The 19,936-nt window shown below is 38.5% G+C and overlaps 2 protein-coding genes across 5 annotated transcripts; one reads left to right on the forward strand and one right to left on the reverse strand.

The window, feature by feature from the left end:
• The first annotated feature begins 725 nt into the window (after positions 1–725).
• On the forward strand, positions 726–7,127 carry nsun5 (NOP2/Sun RNA methyltransferase 5). Of its 4 annotated transcripts, none has more exons than XM_016277527.1 (11): positions 735–798; positions 924–997; positions 1,437–1,556; positions 1,687–1,855; positions 1,972–2,080; positions 2,261–2,399; positions 2,500–2,615; positions 3,976–4,154; positions 4,236–4,437; positions 4,516–4,671; positions 6,010–7,127. In XM_016277527.1, the coding sequence occupies exons 1-11, from the start codon at positions 765–767 to the stop codon at positions 6,170–6,172; spliced, it is 1,461 nt and encodes a 486-aa protein (XP_016133013.1). In that variant the 5' UTR covers positions 735–764; the 3' UTR covers positions 6,173–7,127. The 4 variants fall into 4 exon arrangements, with proteins under 4 accessions (XP_016133021.1, XP_016133028.1, XP_016133013.1 ...); XM_016277518.1 differs by having other exon boundaries at positions 736–798; positions 1,687–1,858; XM_016277535.1 differs by having other exon boundaries at positions 726–997; positions 1,687–1,858.
• Positions 7,128–8,049: 922 nt separating this feature from the next.
• On the reverse strand, positions 8,050–18,814 carry LOC107589136 (nuclear envelope pore membrane protein POM 121). Its single transcript, XM_016277491.1, has 13 exons — positions 18,222–18,814; positions 16,592–16,801; positions 16,213–16,377; positions 15,978–16,058; positions 15,702–15,876; positions 15,417–15,508; positions 15,037–15,116; positions 14,753–14,877; positions 14,572–14,671; positions 14,097–14,477; positions 12,488–13,885; positions 8,998–9,099; positions 8,050–8,918 (listed from the first exon to the last, which is right to left on the reverse strand). The coding sequence occupies exons 1-13, from the start codon at positions 18,773–18,775 to the stop codon at positions 8,824–8,826; spliced, it is 3,558 nt and encodes a 1,185-aa protein (XP_016132977.1). The 5' UTR covers positions 18,776–18,814; the 3' UTR covers positions 8,050–8,823.
• Between the last annotated feature and the right edge of the window lie 1,122 nt (positions 18,815–19,936).

Raw genomic sequence — 19,936 nt, forward strand, 5'->3', positions numbered from 1 at the left:
TATTGCATTTTAATTAAAACTACAGAGCCTCGATCATAAAACTTAGCATTTAAATATTACTATCTTACGAAGAGATATTATTGAGCTGATATTTATATGAATGTTATATAAGTATTTATTATACTGTACTATACCATTCTATCGCTTTGATTTACAAGCTATATCGAATTTTCATTTGACTTTTGTCCATATAAATGACAACATCTGCATCAGGTTGCATATTTTTTGGGCCTCTGAATAAAATTGAGGTGTATGAGCTCCATATTTCACTGTATCAAAACCTGATGTAATATTATTGTGCCACAAAACACATACGCAAACTTGAAACGCATTTTATTTTCTTACAGTTATTTCATATGATAAGCTTAAAGTGAAACTCACTAGAGATGTCAATGGCTGTTACATTGTCTTCAAAAGGAATCAAAAGTGGATGCAAAGACAGGATCATTCACACGTGACTGAGGACAATAGTTCACAAAATGCTCGATGGGTTTCAGTTGTTCTGGATGCATAAAAGAGTCAGTTTAGTCATTAGCAATTCGTATGTGTGTGAGAGAGAACACTTGGGTGGGGAAAACCTGCATGGTTCATAACGGAGACCGTTTTTAGAATATCTTGCCTTTATATGTCAGCAAGCACATTTATGAATCATCAGATTAGTTGTTAATGTCTTTGCCTCACCCTAGTGGACATTCCTCAGCACTACAGTTATCGTAAGACGTTCCGTACTGTCGAAAAACGTTGCGAAAACCAACCAGGCAAATATGAAAACGTGGCCGGTGTATCTGCTCCATAAGAGTAAGAGAAATTGACTTGTTAACGGTACTAGATTAATTCAAAATTAGTTGTTTAAAGTTCAGTTTAAGTTCAGCTTACTGTATAAAGCGCCAGTGTTATTTTAATCATGGCACTTTACATGAAAGCGGCAGAGATTCTTGAGAAAGTGGCGCAGAAAAAGGGTGCAGTGAAAACTCTGGTTTATGACAGTAAATTTCAAGTAAGTGCTGATATATGTGTACCTCGGGCGTCTATAATTCAATCACACGGGGCGTAACTGGGTGTTTACATATCAAATGTGGCTTATATTCCATCTTAAGTGGCGTACATTCAAATATTCTGTTTTACAAATGATATGTAAGTTACCTTGTTTTCTTCACACGTGTCTCATAATTCACCTTAAGCGAGCAAACTTGTCTTCTTGGTAACCAAGTACACTTTTGTTTGTGATCAAACTGTTGGGAGAAATAGTTGGTCGAGTGGAAATGTCGTCACGACTGATATTTGTAAAGAAAAATAAACACAATAAAATGTCAACGTTTTTGATTGTTTCACTCTCTCTGTAGACTGTCGTGTCTTCAGGAATGTCATCTTTTTTTTATGATAGACTTCTCCCTCGTTTCACTCTTAAGAAAGTATTGTTTTGGTCTATTCATCAGAATATCAAGCAGCTCTTTGCCCTTGTGTGTGAGACACAGAAATACTCTTCAGTTCTGCAGGAGATCATCAACAGCACCAAGCTTCTGAAAGAAACAAAACTGAGGATCCATTTAGCTAAGGTAGACAGCTCTACTCGAACCCTCACCTGTGAAATCCCATGTCTGTGTCTGCGGTGCATCATTTTGTTTCTCGGTGTGAACTAACCTAACTATTAAAGACGTAATAGATGTGTCATTGTGTGTAACCCAGGTGCTGGTGTATGACCTGCTCATTGGTCACGGGGTGAAATGTGGAGGCACCTGGAAGACGATGATGATGAAGCATCGCTCCAGACTACAAGCTGCCCTGGCGAGAATCAAAGTCAAGAGAAAAGTCAGTCGAAATCAAGACCTGCTGCCCTCCAGTTTCCAGCAGACTCGGGGTAGTGTAGACATCAATTATTATAATATCAGTTTTTCTGTGATAAAACAACTATATATTATATGATCAAAATGTATAGATATCGAGACCACTGCATATTTTGTGTCTCTTCAGATGATGTAATTCCACGCTATGTGCGAGTGAACACTCTGAAAACCACTCTTGAGGATGTCATTGACTATTTAAAACGAGAGGGATTTTCATATCAAGGAACAGCATGTCGGTAAATTGTCCTCTGCACGTCACAAAATGTTTGTAAATTCTCCAGCGTCCCAGATGTAGAATGACATGAAGGAGAGTAAATGATGGCTGAATGTTTCCTGAACTATTTCTTTAACAGTGCATTTCCACTGATAGTTGTCGTTTTTTTTTTAACCATTATTTCCCCGTTTCATCGTCCCAGGCTCGAGGATCTCAGTCATCTGTCCGGGAAGAGATTTCTGTGTGATCTTCATCTACAAGATCTTCTGGTTTTCAGTGCAAAAACTGCCTTTCATAATCACTTCCTTTATAAAGCGGGACACATTATATTGCAGGACAAGGTAGAACATTATACTACACCTACCTACAGTTTGCAAAACATGAAATGAGACAAATCTCATGTTATTTCGCTCTCTGTTTTGTGTTGAAATGTTTCTGTAGGCCAGCTGTCTTCCTGCTTTCCTCCTAAACCCCCAAGTTGGCAGCCATGTCATTGATGCTTGTGCAGCTCCAGGGAACAAAACCAGCCATCTAGCTGCCATGATAAAAAATAAAGGGTATTTGAATTCATATCTAATTCTGAAGAATAAGGGACTGGATATAATTATTAAAAATGTGTGTGTGTATATATTCATATTTTAATATTAATATTTTATTTCTAATTTATTAATACTCACACACACACACACACACACATACATATATATATATATATATATATATATATATATATAATTTATTTAGGGCTGTCGGTTTAATGCGTTAACTTAATTATGAAAAAATAAAATAAATATTAAAATATTTGAACGCAGTTAACGCACTGGCCCCGCCCCCAGACCTGTACATCATCTTACGCTTCATACATTAACGGACTGTTGACAAATATAAACAAAGTTATGCCCTAAAATTCAAAATATTGGGGCAAAAATGCCCCTGTATGAGTTTTTGTCTCATTTATATCATATGATAAGCGATATCACACCAGCAGCGAGAGCAAGAATAGCCTATCACACGCTGTTTTTGTCACGAATAGCAAAACTAAATGAATAGTTTCTGAATGAATCCGTGTTTTGAACGAATCGTGTGAACCAGTGATTCAGTAGCCCATTCATAAAGTGAGCCGTCTGGTCATTCCTGAATGAATCAGCCGTTTGAACGAATCAACTCATAAAGACATTTACCGCCACCTGCTGGTAGTTTTAGTTTCTTTAGAGTATAATTTAATGTATTAAAAAAACATTAAAGGGATAGTTCACCAAAAATAAATAAATAAATTCTGTCATCATTTACTCACCCTCATGTTGTTTCAAACCTGAGTGACTTACCTTCTTTTCCACAACATAAAAGAAGGTATTTTGACTAACTAAGCTGTTTTGGTTACCAGTGACTTTCATTGCATGAACAAAAATACTGAGATGTTTCTCAAATCATCTTCTTTTATGTTCCATACTTTGTTAAGCCATTGTAGCCTAAACATTTAACACAATAATAGCTGTAAATTATGTTTTGAGGTTATTTTCACAGCCAAATTTAGTTTGCGACTAGTTAGATTAATTAATCGCAGCACCCTGTAATTAATTAGATAAAAAATTTTAATCGACTGACAGCCCTAATGTATATATATATATATATATATATATATATATATATATATGAAAAGTTTATTTGCAAAAAATTTATAATATAATGAATAAATTATAAATAAAATATTAAACTTAATTCTAAGAAATTAAGATTCATTCATTAAAATATTAATCTAATAATAATATTGACTCTTTGTTAAAATATTTTGTATAAATACACACACACACACACACACACACACACACTAATATATACATATGATATATACATACTTATATTTTAATTACATATATTTTGTAATTGAATTGATTCATTTTATTAAATGTACAACAGGAAATTGTTTGCGTTTGATCTTGATGCAAAACGTCTGTCCACCATGAGCACTCTTCTCCTTCGTGCCGGGGTCACATGTCATCAGCTGGCCAATCAGGATTTTCTGAAAGTAGATCCACAGAGCTCAGAGTACAAGGAAGTTGAGTATATCCTTCTGGACCCCTCCTGCAGTGGATCAGGTAATTATTGTGTATAAAGTAATAATTGCATCAGCAATACTTTTAGATTTGGCCGTTTAGACGTGTGCTTGTCTGTCTCAGGGATGGTTTGTCTGCGGGATGAGGTCTCAGAGCTACAGGATGAGGGGCGTCTGCAGGCGCTGGCTACATTTCAGCTGCGCTGTCTCAACCACACGCTGCAGTTCCCTCGGGTACAGCGTGTCGTCTACTCCACCTGCTCCATTCACTCACAGGAGAACGAGGAGGTTGTGTCAGCCTGCTTACAGCAGAATCCTGCATTCAGGTCAGAAACTCATTTCAGATTTGTTTCACAGTAAGAGGACATCATTTGAACTTTTTTTTTGTCTGTCTTTGCTTGTAGACTAGTTCATCTTCTTCCAAACTGGCCTGAGAGGGGTCATGAGCCTTTCACTGAGTGCCTTCGTGCCAGCACAGCAAAAACACGCACTCATGGCTTCTTTGTGGCCATGCTGGAGAGACGCCCCCCACAGACAGATGAAGAAAACCTCCTAGTCATGTAAGTCTGATGACTACTACTATGTGTGAGACGACTACTTATAGACCTTTTTTTTTTAACCTGTGATATGCTACTAAAGTAAAAAAAAAATAAATGTTTGCCTTTATGAGCATCCGAAACATGTAGCTCATATTTCACCCAATAATAAAAAGAAACGGAATACTTTGCATGAAGAAAAAGACCATTTAGAAATTTTGAATTTGAAAATCTTGCTGGTAAGATGCAAAATGCTTTCAATTATATCAGCATACATTTAATGCAGTACTATCATGACAATGAATAAACAAGTACACTATTGTTAAAAAGTTTGAGGTCAGTTTTTGATTTTTTAAAACAGTTTATTATGTTTACCAAGGCTGCATTTATTTGATCATACAGTAAAACTGTAGTATTGTGAAATATTTGTGAATTTTCAGCATCGCTACTTCAGTCTCCAGTGTCACATGATCCTTCAAAAATCATTCTAAGAAGTTGATTTACTCTTCAAGAAACATTTCTGATTATCAATGTTGAAAACAGTTGTGCTTAAATTCTTCAAATCTTACTGACCCCTATATACAGGTGCATCTCCATAAATTAGAATGTTGTGGAAAAGTTCATTTATTTCAGTAATTCAACTCAAATTGTGAAACTCGTGTATTAAATAAATTCAATGCACACAGACTGAAGTAGTTTAAGTCTTTGGATCTTTTAATTGGGATGATTTTGGCTCACATTTAACAAAAAGCCACCAATTCACTATCTCAACAAATTAGAATACTTCATAAGACCAATTAAAAAAACATTGTGAACAGCCAGCTTCTTTGGCAATGAATGTTTGTGGCTTACCCTCCTTGTGAAGGGTGTCAATGATTGTCTTCTGGACAACTGTCAGATCAGCAGTCTTCCCCATGATTGTGTAGCCTAGTGAACCAAACTGAGAGACCATTTTGAAGGCTCAGGAAACCTTTGCAGGTGTTTTGAGTTGATTAGCTGATTGGCATGTCACCATATTCTAATTTGTTGAGATAGTGAATTGGTGGGTTTTTGTTAAATGTGAGCCAAAATCATCACAATTAAAAGAACCAAAGACTTAAACTACTTCAGTCTGTGTGCATTGAATTTATTTAATACACGAGTTTCACAATTTGAGTTGAATTACTGAAATAAATGAACTTTTCCACGACATTCTAATTTATTGAGATGCACCTGTATATGTATTACTATTTAAATAGCAATTTTTTTATATATTACCTAAGAATTTTTAAATTGTCCTGACAATTAAAATAGCCCTAAATATTATTTTAATACCAGATTTTTTTTCTGGCAATGTTAACATGGGTTTTATTATTGTCACAGCACAACATTGCCATCTGGTGGTGAGGAAAAGCAGGACACACATCAGTCTGGTCCATCTGATGAGGAACAAGAGAACACAGAGACCGCAAACAAGCAACCGACAAATCCAGTCTCGAAGAAGAAAAGGAGAAACAGAAAGAAGCACAAAAAGCAAGAATTCTGAAGTTATAGAGGACTTGAAAATCATCTCTTCTCAGCTATATTACCACTGAATAACTGACTCCTGCTTTTATTAAAATGTGATGAATGATATAGTTTCAATTCAGACCTCAGATTTCTTATTTCGAAATGTGTGTATTATCCACCATGCATTGAACACCACTGATGAGCATAATTAGTTAACTTTACATTTTTATTGGAAACCAGCATGTCATTATCAGAGCATTTATGCAGACACAACACAATCCGTGTGCCGCTTCATTCAGAACTCCATTCACGCTTTGAGGGTTAGTGGGAATGGTCATTTACACACAAACTGAGCATTCACTAATAGCAACGTCTGAAAAACATACAACTAGGTACAACTGCTCTCAAACATTCACAGCTTGAGAAATCCAGCTCTCAACACACATCTTATTTTCTCAACAGTCTACACGTCTCGCTTGTATTTGGTACGGCTTTCTAATAAACCGAAAGCCTGGGCTCATGCCTCCTTGCATCAGTCTGGGCATGAGGATACTTCAAAAATGTGATTAATTACAAATTGTTAAGACCCACGTGAGAAAAGCCATGCAAAGGGGGACTGAGATGGATTTTTCAGGTCAAAGAATTAAGGGTAAACCAAATAAAAATACAATGAACCTCTAAAATTAATGGTGTTTTTGTGCTTTCATATTTGTGCATTGAAGTACTAATTAAATCCAGTGTTTTGTGGATATACAACATTATATTTAGACTAAAAACAACTCTTACTACACAGCTCTTTCACTTAACAGACCTGAGAACATGTTAAGACAAAATCTTGACTGCATTTCCCAACAGATGCTGATTCAGGAACCTTCTAAAGACATGCCGTTTCAATAGCAGGCTGAATATTTGCTATATCTTGGTATTTTTAAAACATCACAAGCATGCACAAATCATAGATTTCATACAAAGTCAGGAATGGTTTTCATGCACATAAACCCCCCCCCCCCCCCCCCTCTAAAATTAATGGTGTTTTTGTGCTTTCATATTTGTGCATTGAAGTACTAATTAAATCCAGTGTTTTGTGGATATACAACATTATATTTAGACTAAAAACAACTCTTACTACACAGCTCTTTCACTTAACAGACCTGAGAACATGTTAAGACAAAATCTTGACTGCATTTCCCAACAGATGCTGATTCAGGAACCTTCTAAAGACATGCCGTTTCAATAGCAGGCTGAATATTTGCTATATCTCGGTATTTTTAAAACATCACAAGCATGCACAAATCATAGATTTCATACAAAGTCAGGAATGGTTTTCATGCACATAAAACCCCCCCCCCCGAAAAGGACCATTGAAAAAATAAATAGCATTTAAGCCTCTCTAGGTTAAATTGAATCTAAATGAGCAAAATTATTTTAAATCAACATTCAGCAATGCAAATGCCGCATTCTCTATGCTCCTGAAATTCACACATTTTGGGGGCACTTGAGTTATTTTTTGCAATTATTTCATTTGATCACTCGGTCAAATGTTTCCAAAGAATATTCGAACGCAAGTATGCACTTCTACCCAGTTTGAAATTGGACTCTAGTCAGTAATCAAAAAGAATTGAAGTTGAGATCATATTCTTTTGAAACACATCATTATGAAAGACCAGGCATCCATTTCTCAGAGTACAAATCTGACATCATCCATAATATGTAACCAGAAGCAAAACACACTAAGGCACACAGAGCAATGAATGGGTAAAAAAAAAAAAAAAAAGTAGCTACATACAGTGCCTGACAGTCAAATAAACACTGATGACAGATGCAACGGCTATAGAATTGTGGTTTTGCCTACATGTTTGCGTTAAGTGCTGACTTTAATTACTCAGTATAATTAACAGTAGATCGAATGAGGCAGACTGCAGTAAGACATCTCAGCTGGGACACAGGTGCACATTTAAAATGGTGAGGTAGTAAAACGGGGCATGGTGTGTCAGAGAGGTGAGCATGTCGCACTAAAAACATCAGCTTTGGTTTTAGACAGATGTCCAATGTGTGATAAACAGATACATAAACAGTGCTTCTCTTAAAAGAATGTGCAGAAAAAGCGATGTAAAATTTGATTGTTTATTATGCAGCTCACTCAGGCAAAAAAACATTTTTCTAAATGAAACGGGTAAAACATTTACGTGATGAAAAAGCATGACAAATCTACACTAATCGCAAGAAGAAGAAAAAAAGGTGTATTCACTGGATCTAAAATAAAGAGCATTTGACTACTCAAACAAGAGTCAAAATTAAGAACTTTCAACAGGCCTGGACTGAATTTATGTGTGAGTCCAGATTTGAAAGTCTCTTTTTCTTTCAAGTATAATTCGCTCCTGTTCGCCATCCTTCCCCAACACCAGACGTCCTCATCAGACATTTACAGATGAGCCGTGATGAGTCTCGGTGGGCGCAACCAACAGCAGAGACGGGGCGGCCCGGTACACCCCATGAGCCTCGATCCTATACACCTGACCAGCCCTGGCAGTCTGGAGGGTTGTAGAGATGAGGTCTGACTGAGAGCATTGTTGTGTTTGGACCAGCAGCAGTAGCAGCAGCAGTGTCTGGGGCAGGTGGGACAGCCGGAGGAGTAGTTGCAGAGTCCAGACGACAATAATGAAAGGGACAGGACTCACATCAGCCACATTACTTCTTCCTTGGGTGCTGTCTGCGTGTTTGTAATCGTCGAGCCCCAGAGGTCTTGGAGCCTGTTCCGATAGAGAAGGCGGCTGGTGAAGCACCTAAAAGGACTCAAACATATAAGATGTAGGGAACTATTATGCAATATTATTTAAAAAACTAGAAGTGACTGTATTTTACCAAATGGTGAGGCGCCCATTGCTCCAAATCCTGGGGTTCCAGGACTGCCAAATGGCATTGACATTCCTGCAGATGCCTGGCCAAAAGCAGGAGTTGATGTTCCTAAGACAACACAGGACAGACAAGGAGAGTGTAAGAACACTGCTTTACTGGGTTTAGTGCAAATCATTAAATAACTCATCCGCTTACTGCTAACCAAGTATAAATACAAAATACTAACCATTTGTAAACTGTGCACACTGTGCTGTAATACTCTGGGCAAAACTAATCTTAAGTGGAATTTAAGGCAAAACTAATGGAAAGTGTCATTTCAGAATGATTCATATACTATTGCAGTATTTAAGGTTTTGAATTAGCTTTAAATTGTAATTTTTTTGCTTTGTATACCACTGTTTCTATCGACCCAAAAGCGCCTCCTGCTGGCAGAGAATGGACTTGCATTTACAATGAGCCCTTCTCCAGCAACACCTTTTTGTTGTTGCTCGCTCTTTTTTTCCCTATTTTCTGCAGCAACTTCCCATATTCTTTATCCTGGCTGAAGCACTTTTGTTTCAATCTATAAGAATTATCAGTCTATGTTATAGTTAAAAGTTAAAGATATTAATATTATTAAGGTGAGTCTGAAAGTCTTAAGTTTATTTGACAGTGATTTCACATTTCTTGTTTGGATCAAGGCTAAAACAAAACAAATCAAAGGTGAACTAATTTATTTATACCATTTTTAGTTCTAAAATAATAAAGTCTTACAGGAGAAGGTTCCATAGAATTGGCAAATTAATTTTTTAGAAGTTTGTAGGTACAGACATCCATTGTGGGGGTTCTTGGCAGTTTTTCTGAGGATTTTTAAAATATTATTTATATCGATATCAGAATTATATTGCATCAACCAAAACTACGAAATATAGTGTGATATAAATTTTGGCCATATCATCCAGCCTTAACAAAATGCAAAATAGTTTTCTATTAATATTTCTAATAATAATATTTCCATTTAACTTATTTCAGTAATTTTACTGCATAATCTCTCTCTCTCTCTCTATATATATATATATAAATAAGTAAATAAAATAAATATAGAAGCTTACTTAATTTCAGAAATATGAAATACCACTTAAATCGCCAAGCCTGTTCTTGCTATCAGTCATTAAGAAAAGAACCACACAGATTTAAAAATAAATAAACATCATAACATCTTACTTGATGCTTAATAAATTTCAGGTAATTTCCGGTCCTAAATAAATAAAATCTGGGCAGCAAAAATAGCCTAAATCACTACATTTAATTTTTTAACATCAGGCATGTCAGGGTGATGGATGAGAACAGTGCAAGGAAGTGCAGCAAAAAGCAGCTGTTGCAGCATACTTGTATTCTAGATCATAACCTCTGGTCAGACACAAATCAGGAGCACAAAAGGCAAGTTACTGCTAATTTTGAACACAATTTACAGCATACATGTTTTTGCATGCTTGACAAAATCTGGTAAAACGAGTAACTGCTGGGTGGAGCATCTGTGAGAGGAAAAGGAGTGAATGCCACCCAATAATCAGGATCCAAGACAACTGGCATAAGAACTGCAGTTACACACACACACTGGTTTTGTCTGGTCTTGTCATGATGTATTCAAACACAAAATGACCTGCCCAACTCAATCTGAGCAGCTGAGTCCTTAGCCATCTTCAAGAAACGGCTAAAAACACATCTCTTCCATCTTTATTTGACCCTCTAACTCTAGCACTCTTTATTTTAATTATATTCTTAAAATAAAAAAAACTATGCTGCTTTCTAATCTTTTTGTATTATAGCCGTTTTCTTTTCATTTATTATACAATTAACAAAAGCAAAAAAGACTTCTAACACTAGCTTGCTCTATTCTATTGGTTCTCTTTTTATTATATTAAAAAAAACCTTGCTACGTGTACTGCGTTAAGCTAAATGAGACTTGTTATAGCACTTGTATATCATTGCTCTCTTGTTGATTTTGATTGCTTCCACTGTCCTCATTTGTAAGTGGCTTTGGATAAAAGCATCCGACTGCTAAATGACTAAATGTAATGTAAATGTAAAATATGAACCAAATATAAATAACCACATTATTTGATTCCAAAACAGCAATGACTATGTAGTTTATTAGTGTAGTTTCTTTCATCACAGTTTTTACTGTGTTGTGTATGCATGTTGCTGCATAAATCTGCTAAGTTCTCCGCTTCGCGTCGTGGCCGCATCACCACCTCGGGTGTGCATTATTTTTCTAATAATTCAGCGGCCCGTCGTCAATTATTCCGCATATACTACAGTTACCACACCTCAAGACATCGATCAGATGATATATTTAAAGGGATTCGTCAGGTTTTTATACTTAAATCGCTATTGTGAGTAGGATTATTTCTTCCGCATCTCATCCAACGGCTCTTTTGCTAGTTCCAAAACGACATTTTAAAGCTGGTAATGGAGGCTTGAGCCGTTGATAGCATTCTAATGCAGTTATTAATGAAGGTATTAGAAAGAGAGTGAGAGAGACAGAGACACAAAGAGAAAGAGGGCTGTGAGTTAGAGTGTGAATGAGGCTACCTCTGTGCGTCCCTCAACAGTGTTCTGCAGCAGCGTCTGTTATTACCTCGCTAGTGAGAAATGTCATGTGTAGCCTTTAAGTTACTACACTATATAGGCTAACTGATCAAATCGTCAGGGCAGCGCTGACAACACCTTTTTGTGCAAACTGCGTGACCGTAGTGTGCGTGTGCGAGCACGTGTGATTGCAGTAATTCCTGTGTGCTGTATAGGTACTGTATGCTAATTTCCGTTATTACAGTTAACTATGCGAAGTGGTATGGAACTAATGCGGTCAAGAGAGCTGCCTGGAACTTACTACATTCGCCGAGCGTTTCCCTGAAAATAATTGCACACCTCAGAACGTTCGTCAGCCAATCAGATTCAGGCATTCAACGGCCCCGTAGTATAATATATATTAGGGCTGCACGATAAATCGCATGCGATATTTAATGCGCATCTTTTCAGAAAGCCGGTTCTGTAATCAGCGGTAAATCTCCATCACCTGCGGGCTTTCACATTGAGCAGCATTAACTACACAGAGCCGTTGTTCACTGACGAGTTGCGCAAAAAAATCGCGCGAATATGAACGTGGTTTTGCGCAACTCATTAGTGAACAACGGCTCTGTGTAGTTAAATACCGCATGCGATTTATCATGCAGACCTTATATATATATATATATATATATATATATAATATAATGAATATTCTGATACCACTAAACTGTAATTTCTCACAAAATTACTGCCTATATCTCGCTCTCTTTTATGCTTACACACACACACACACAACACTAGTGGTTGATATAAACCAATACTCGTTATTGTTTTTTTGATAGTCAGTGCTGATATGTGAGCGCATATACATATATCATCAGTCACTACACAATATATCAATGTCAAATAGAACCTTCTTGACCCATCTCAATAAAAACAAACTTACCAAAAGCAGGCTTGTTATCAGTGTTGTTGGCTCCAAAGGAAAAGCCTGGCGTTTGAGCTGCAGGCGCAGGGGTTCCAAACGGTGTTGCTGAGAGCGACACCCCAAAGTTAAACCCTCCAGAAGCAGGAGGTGCCGGAGTACTCGGAGCAGGGTTCTGAGTGGCTGTTGACGCCCCTCCAAAGGTGAATGTAGGCGCCGGGACAGGGAGAGGAGCCACAGTCTGTGTGGAGGCCCCAAAGACAGGAGCCGCAGAAGGGGTTGTGGTGTTTCCAAAAGAGAAGCCAGCTCCACCGAACGTAGGCTGACTGTTAGTCCCAAACGCAGGCGCTGCTGTGCTGGCAGCGGCTCCAAACATGAATGCTGTTGTGCTGTTACTTCCACCACCGGCACCAAATGTGAAAGGCTTTGCAGCAGCAGGGGTCTGCTGTGTGGATGCTGGGAAGGTTGATGATGAAGTGAAGGTTGAGCCTGCGAAAGTGGTTTGCGTTGTGGGCGTCTCTGAGGATGTAGTGGTACTGCTGGTCATTCCAAACCCACCAAACGGAGTGGATGTGGAGTTCTGGTTTGCCGACAGCTGGCCAAACGTGAACGTGCTTTGGGGCTGTGGGGCGGGTGCAGGTTTTGTTGCTCCGAACTGAAAAGCAGAGGCGGTGCCACTAGCATTAATAGTGTTGGTTTTTAGCGCCGGGGCAGCCGTTGTGGTCGATGTGGCTCCAAACTGGAACGTGGTGTTTGTGGCAGGAGTGGATGTGGTTGTTGAGGTCCAGCTTCCAAACAGAGACTGGGAAGGAGTTTGCGTGGTTGGGGCAGCAGATGATGTTGACACCGTCGCTGGCTGGGTACTGGTTAATCCACCAAATAACATCCCACTGTTCTGTGAAACTGGAGCAGCAGGGGTTGATGTCGTTGGTGTGGCTGTCTGCCCAAAGGCACTAATGCCACTTCCTGTGCCAAATAAAGGCTTGAAGGTGGGCTGGGTGGGTTTGACCTCTGCTGTGGAACCAGGTGTGGCGCTTGCTGCGCCGAAAATGGGCTTAAACCCAGATGACAGGGGGTTGCTAATGCTATTGACTGATGCAACTGTGGTCATAGGCGCAGCAACTGTGGATTTAGGAGGCTCAGATGCAGGAGTGGCTACGGGTTTAATCAAACTGAACAGGCTACCTCCTCCGCCCAGTGATGGCTTGCTTGATGTGGTTTGAAGAGGTCGGGCCAGGATCTGAGCGAAGGCAGAGGGCATGGAAGTGGCTGGCTTGGAGGCAGGTGATGATATGGAGGATTGGGTAGAGAATGAGGGCTGCAGAGCAGTAGGGCCTGACTCAGATTTGACAACTCCACTGCTCAAGTTTGTGGGGGCAACAGCAGGTGTAGAAAGACTGGACACAGACACTGCTGGAGCTGTATAGAGTGACAAAGGCATACAAGGTCATGTTAAAATGCATGGATCAAGGACCCAAAGAAATACATTAATAGTTTTTAAAGAAAACACATTCATAACGTAAATAAATAAAGATTATTTTAAATAAGTGCTGTTCTTTTGAACATTCTATTCAACAAACAATCAACTACCCCAAATCTGTAAAACCAGTGGAAAATAATTTCTACAAACCTGCAGTGGTAGTGCCCATTAGAGTGGGAGCATTGAGAAGCAGATTATTCTTCATGTTTTTCAGGGACTCCAGGAGAGGGTTTGAGATGCTTGAAGATGGAGCAGCTGGTGTGGTAGAGATGGAGGGGGCTGAGGTGAGAGTCAGGGGTGCAGTACTAGCCACACTGGGTGCAGTGATGGTAAGGTCGATCGTTGGAGCGGGAGTTGTAGTAGTGGCTGGTGTGGTCTCAGGCACAGGTGTGGAGAGAGAAATCAGAGAGGGCGCAGCGCTCATGGCAGGTGCAGTCCCAGATGAAGAAGTTGGAGCTGGCTGAGAGAACAGGGTTAAAGAGGGAGCCAGAGTTGGGGTAGGTTCAGAAACTGGAGGAGGGATCTCTGGCTCTGGAAGAAATACATTTTTAAAAAAGTAACAGAATTAGCTGCAAGCATTTCATCGTTTTTATAGCAAATCCAGGTGAGAGTGAAGAGAACATACCAGGCTCCTCCAGGACCTTCTGTATCTGGCTGAGAGCTGCTTTCTTCTCCATATCTAGATCTTTCACTGTGATCGTATAGCCAAGTTCAGGAGGTGGTGGCTGCAGGCACAATGTTACAGTGATGAATAGTCACTATGCAAATGTGTGGTGGAAATGTGTATCAATAGCTTTGTTACTTACCAAAGAAATCTGATCTCCTCTGTTTGTGGTCACCAGCTGGATTTTGCGCTTACGTTTGCCACTGCCGCCTCCAGAGAAAGATGTCGATGTTGCAACAGGTGCCTCAGATTTTGGAGTAAGTTTAGCTGGTAGAAATAAACTCAAAATGAAACTTTTGTAGCATTCCTAGTGCAAAACATTTAATCTTTAATTTATACCATTAATCAATGCTATATTATATAAAGTTGCAATAAATTAGTTAAATCAAAAATGCATTATATGAATGAGGTAACATGTTTCCGCACTTGTAGCAGGTGCAGGGTCAGTTGCCACCTTATCCATTTTCACAAAGGATGTAGAACTTGGTGAGGTAGCATCTTCCTCCCTACAGCACACAAAACGGTTTATGAACAGATTAACATAAGAATGTCTTAAGCAGACCCTGTACAATCAAGAGCATTTATGATGTTTATCTGACATTGATTAGACATTTTGCAGCTGTGTTTACACAGAATGAAACATGAGTCTCGAAACATACTTTTACAAAATAAACAGTTTTAACTCGACCTGCTTTTTTGCAGTGACAGTAAAGATGACAAAAAAAAAACAGCCTTGATGAACACGAAACTTATTAAAAAGTCTTTCGGACACCAATGAATGGTAGTGAACATTTAAAGATTCCTACCTTGCTTTCTTGGCAGCTCGCTCTGGAGTCTGACACCGAGATCCTCCTGGGCTTGTAAAAGGAGAAAGACTGAGACTGGATGCTGCTCTTCTCTGGAAATACAAAATTTAAGGAATTGAGTCAATGAATACAAAACACAACCGTACAAAAAAAAAAAAAAAAAAAAAAAAAAAGCAAAGCAATAATCATCAATATGCTCACTAACTACCAATTTTAATAATTTCTTATTACATGTCCTCAATCTGCAACACTATGAGACTATGAGAAAATGGTCAAATGAAATACCTGTGGATAACCCTGTGTAGAACTGTAAGAACTGCGAATGGGATTTCGGACAGATCCAGGCACCCCACTGGGAACAGGAGCACCACTTACAGAGCTGATAGAGGAGGTGCGAGACCGCTTCATAATGGACTCTTCATTGAGAGAAGAGTTCATCCCTCTCTTTAGACTGCCTGGTCTGAGGAGGAGAGGAAACGTAATCAGAGATAATGTAATAAAGACTCAATGTTTAACATAGGTAGAGGCAGATTTTACAGTGGAAGGTGTATGGTCACCTACTTTGGCACAAGCTGAGATAGAGCTCCATTTGCAAGAAGTGGCTCAAACGCTGACTGAGAACTTCCGCTGCTGTCATGTCGCCTAATGAGAACAAGACAATTATTTGGTGAAACTACAAAAACCAAAAGCAAACCCTCTAAATTCCACATACCATGGAAAATTACAACCTAACAAACTCAAAGAGGATAAGATTGTGTGACGACTTTCATTTGGTCACTTTCTGCCCATCACATACCTCCTTTTGCTCTTCTGGCCAGAGGAAGCACTCCTGTCCTCCTCATCAACCTCCCTCTTCCTGCTCTCTCTGAGCACGCTCAGAACAGCTTCTCTGGAGCAGGGGTCTGTCTGGGCTCCAATACCTGGAGATCTGACTGCTCCAGGGGAGTTCAGGTGATTGAAGCTAGAAACAATGTAGCCTTTACATATTAGCAAAGACAATTTCTCTTGACAATGCCCTTCACTTTAATCCTGCAGCAACTGTGACAGCTATAGACAAGGTTTTAGGAGAGAAATAATCCCAAACAGGATTTAATTAGACTACAGGCAAATACAATAACAAAGCTATTTTAATGCTAGTACCCTTCATTCACTCTACAGAATTTAAAGCGACTCACAATGATGATCGAGTGGGGTCTGGTCTGGCAATCTTCACCATGACCGGACTGTGAACAGCAGGTGAATTGCGTTGGGTGAGGACATTCTTCTTATGGAAACCATCCCAGTTTGCAGGTGGCATCACTCCAACAGGGGACGTCCCCATCTGCTGAAGGGGGTAATGTCTTTGGGGGGTGATGGTGAACCGACTTGCAGTGCCCACAGGGTCCCTAATGGCATTGAAACAGCAACAGGTTAGTGCTTCAAAAGATCTTCATAAAAAAACAAACACCTTTACAGAAAATAATAATAAATCTTGCATTACTAATGATTTTATGTTTTTAAAAGATCAAAGGTTTCCTATGCTCATCATTTATTTGATAAAAAAATGTATTAAATGAATAGTATTGTAAACTATGCTGCAAATCATCTTTACAACATGCTAATTTAGAGCTCAAATATTCTTATCAATGTTGAAAATAGTTGATCTGCTTAGTAATATTTTTCGTGGAAACTGTGATGCTCACACTGTGATTTATTTATTTATTTTTAATTAGAGTAATTAATGCTTTCGTTAAGCAAGGATGCTATAAAAGACAATTGTTACAAAAGATCTCCAATTCAAATAAATGCTGCTTTTTAAACTTCCTACACAAAAAAAAACCCTGATTTTTTTTTAATTCCCACAAAATATTACACAACAAAAACATTAAAAAATGTTTCTTGACCACCAAATCAACATATTAGAATGATTTCTGAATGATCAGTTGACACTGATCATTCAGCTTTGCCATCACAGGAATAATTTTAAAATTATATTAAATATTACTATACTTATAATAATAATAATAATAATAATATTTAAACAAATAAATACCATTTTTACATTCAAACAGAAAAAAGGGTTACTTTTAACTAATATTTCCCAATAATACTGTATTTTTGATCAATTAAATGTAGCCTTGGTAAGCATAATACGTTTCTTTCAAATATATATATATTATTATTTTTTATTTTTTTAAAGAACCACCTTCTAAACATCAAATTTTTGTTTCTCTGAAGTCAGTCAGTCATATAGGTATAGAACAACATTAAACAAGTTTGCCCCCAAAAAAACCTAGGCTGAAAAGTAGATTGTACAGCATGGTGACAAATTCCAAAATAAATACAAAATAGAGTGCTACATTAGAATTATAAACGAAAATATTAAATTTCAAGACTTAAGTAATAATGTATAAACAAAATATGAAAAAAATATCCCTTGACTAAAGAAAATAAATTAATTGTTTCCAATTCCATGAATTAGCAGACATTCACGATGCAAGTGCGAGCACAAAGCTGTCACAATGCCGTTTCATGTTAAGTGGAAAGCTTTATGCAACCCTACACGTGTAGTGTCAGGCGTCCAAACTGGTGTAGGAGGAGCAGTGCGCCTGACCAGCTCCAGGAACTCCCACATTTTCAAATCATGGAGGGAAAACTGGGACAACTTATATGTTAGAACAACCGAGAATGCCAAACGTGTACAAACACGATCCTGATAGACGCTACATTTGTTTTATTAGAGCGTAAACAGAAGAATCTCTAATGCATTCCTATTAAAACACGCGAGCTTAGAGAAAGCGACAAGACAAAGCATTTGGTGTTTACCCGAATGACAGTCTTCTGTTAGGGGTGTGCACGGCATGATTAGGTCGGGCGAGTCTCTCCCGGAGATGATTTCTGGGGTGCATGAAAGCCCCCGAGCCTCCAGCGGGCCTCACCGCTGCGGAGGGGCTTTCTTCAGTCTTGGCGAGGTAACTTCCCATGAGTATATCCCGAGGGCTGAACACCGAGTCACTGAGCGTGTGGTCTCTTCTATAATACGAGCCCGCCAAGTGTCTATCGCTGGGTGACGCGAAGGAATTTCTAGCATCACTTTTACGTAACTTGTTTCTGCCGGCGGGCGGGACTCCGCTCAAAGTCCTGCCCGGTAACCAGCGCAGCAAAGCCGACGGGACGCTCAGTCCACGGCGTGGATTGAGGCCTAGTCTCTCGAAGAGCTGCAACTCCTCCGCTTTGTGAAAATAAACGACACAAGACACGACACAGATAAAAAGTATGTACAAATAAGCTGGTATGTAGCTCAACACAAGTAAAAAGAGGAATAACGAGAACACCGCGGCGGAGAAAACGACTACCCGCCGTTTATCTTCAGGAGACATGGCGGCACCGCGCCGCCGAGAGAAGATATCCCATAATTCCCCGCGTCCGCGCGTGTTGTTTACGTCTCGATGATGTTCGTGACTGCACGCGTGCACATTTTAGATTGATTACAGTGTTTTACCGCTTACTAGCGTTGTAATGTAAAAGCAACACTAGCATTTCTGTTTATATTACATATTTAATAGCGGCAGAAAGACTAAGTACTCACTAGGCCTGTCGCAATAATCAATAAATCGACTTATCGCGCAATATATGTACTTGACCTCAATAATTTTTGGTGACGCAATATATCGCCCGTTATATTTGCTTAAAAATTCATGTCACCATGTTTTGTACATTCCACTTGTGCCTGTGTCTTTTGCAGCTTCTCGTACATAACGTGGTGTAGTTGGTGCTAGTTCAAAAGTTTCATCTGCAGATATGGTCTTGTTTAGGGATCTGTCTTTGTGCATACGGACATCTGACTGCTGAGTAGTGATTGTGTTTTTCAGCAATAGTGTGCACCCTTCATTTACAGAGAAAAGAAGGTCAGGGAAAAATCTGTAGATGATCAAATCTCCATACAAGTTCTTTGTGCATTTTTCTTTTTTTTTCTACTTTGCACTTTTTGTTAAAAAATTTTTATGTACTATTTATTCAGGTTTTTTAAGGTATCTAATATTTTGATACTTCATTTCCATGATCTAAATATTCTTAAGAATTAAAAGATTGTTGTCATTTGGAAGTGTGTAGGCCTTCTTGCATTATTATGCTGTTACATTATGATTATATATTCAGTGGCATAAAATGGTCTTTAAAATGACAATAATATCGCTTATCGCAATTATTTCTGGGGCAATATATCGCACAACAAAAAGTTGTTATCGTGACAGGCCTAGTACTCACTGTATTATGGTTTGCTATTACTCACAATTTTAACCTCTGAAAATTATGAAAATTACAAATATATATATATTGAGCATCAAATCAGCATATTAGAATGATTTCTGAAGGATCATGTGACACTGAAGACTGGAGTAATGATGCTGAAAATTCAGTTTTGCCATCATAGGAATAAATGGCATTTGAAAATATATTTATAAATATAAATATAGTAATATTTCACAATATTACTGTCATTATTTTTTATTTAAAAAAATGCAGACTTTTTCAAAAAACTA

The sequence above is a fragment of the Sinocyclocheilus grahami genome, unplaced genomic scaffold (assembly GCF_001515645.1).
Source record: "Sinocyclocheilus grahami isolate Dianchi unplaced genomic scaffold, SAMN03320097.WGS_v1.1 scaffold7.1, whole genome shotgun sequence".
Classification (NCBI taxonomy): Eukaryota; Metazoa; Chordata; class Actinopteri; order Cypriniformes; family Cyprinidae; genus Sinocyclocheilus; species Sinocyclocheilus grahami.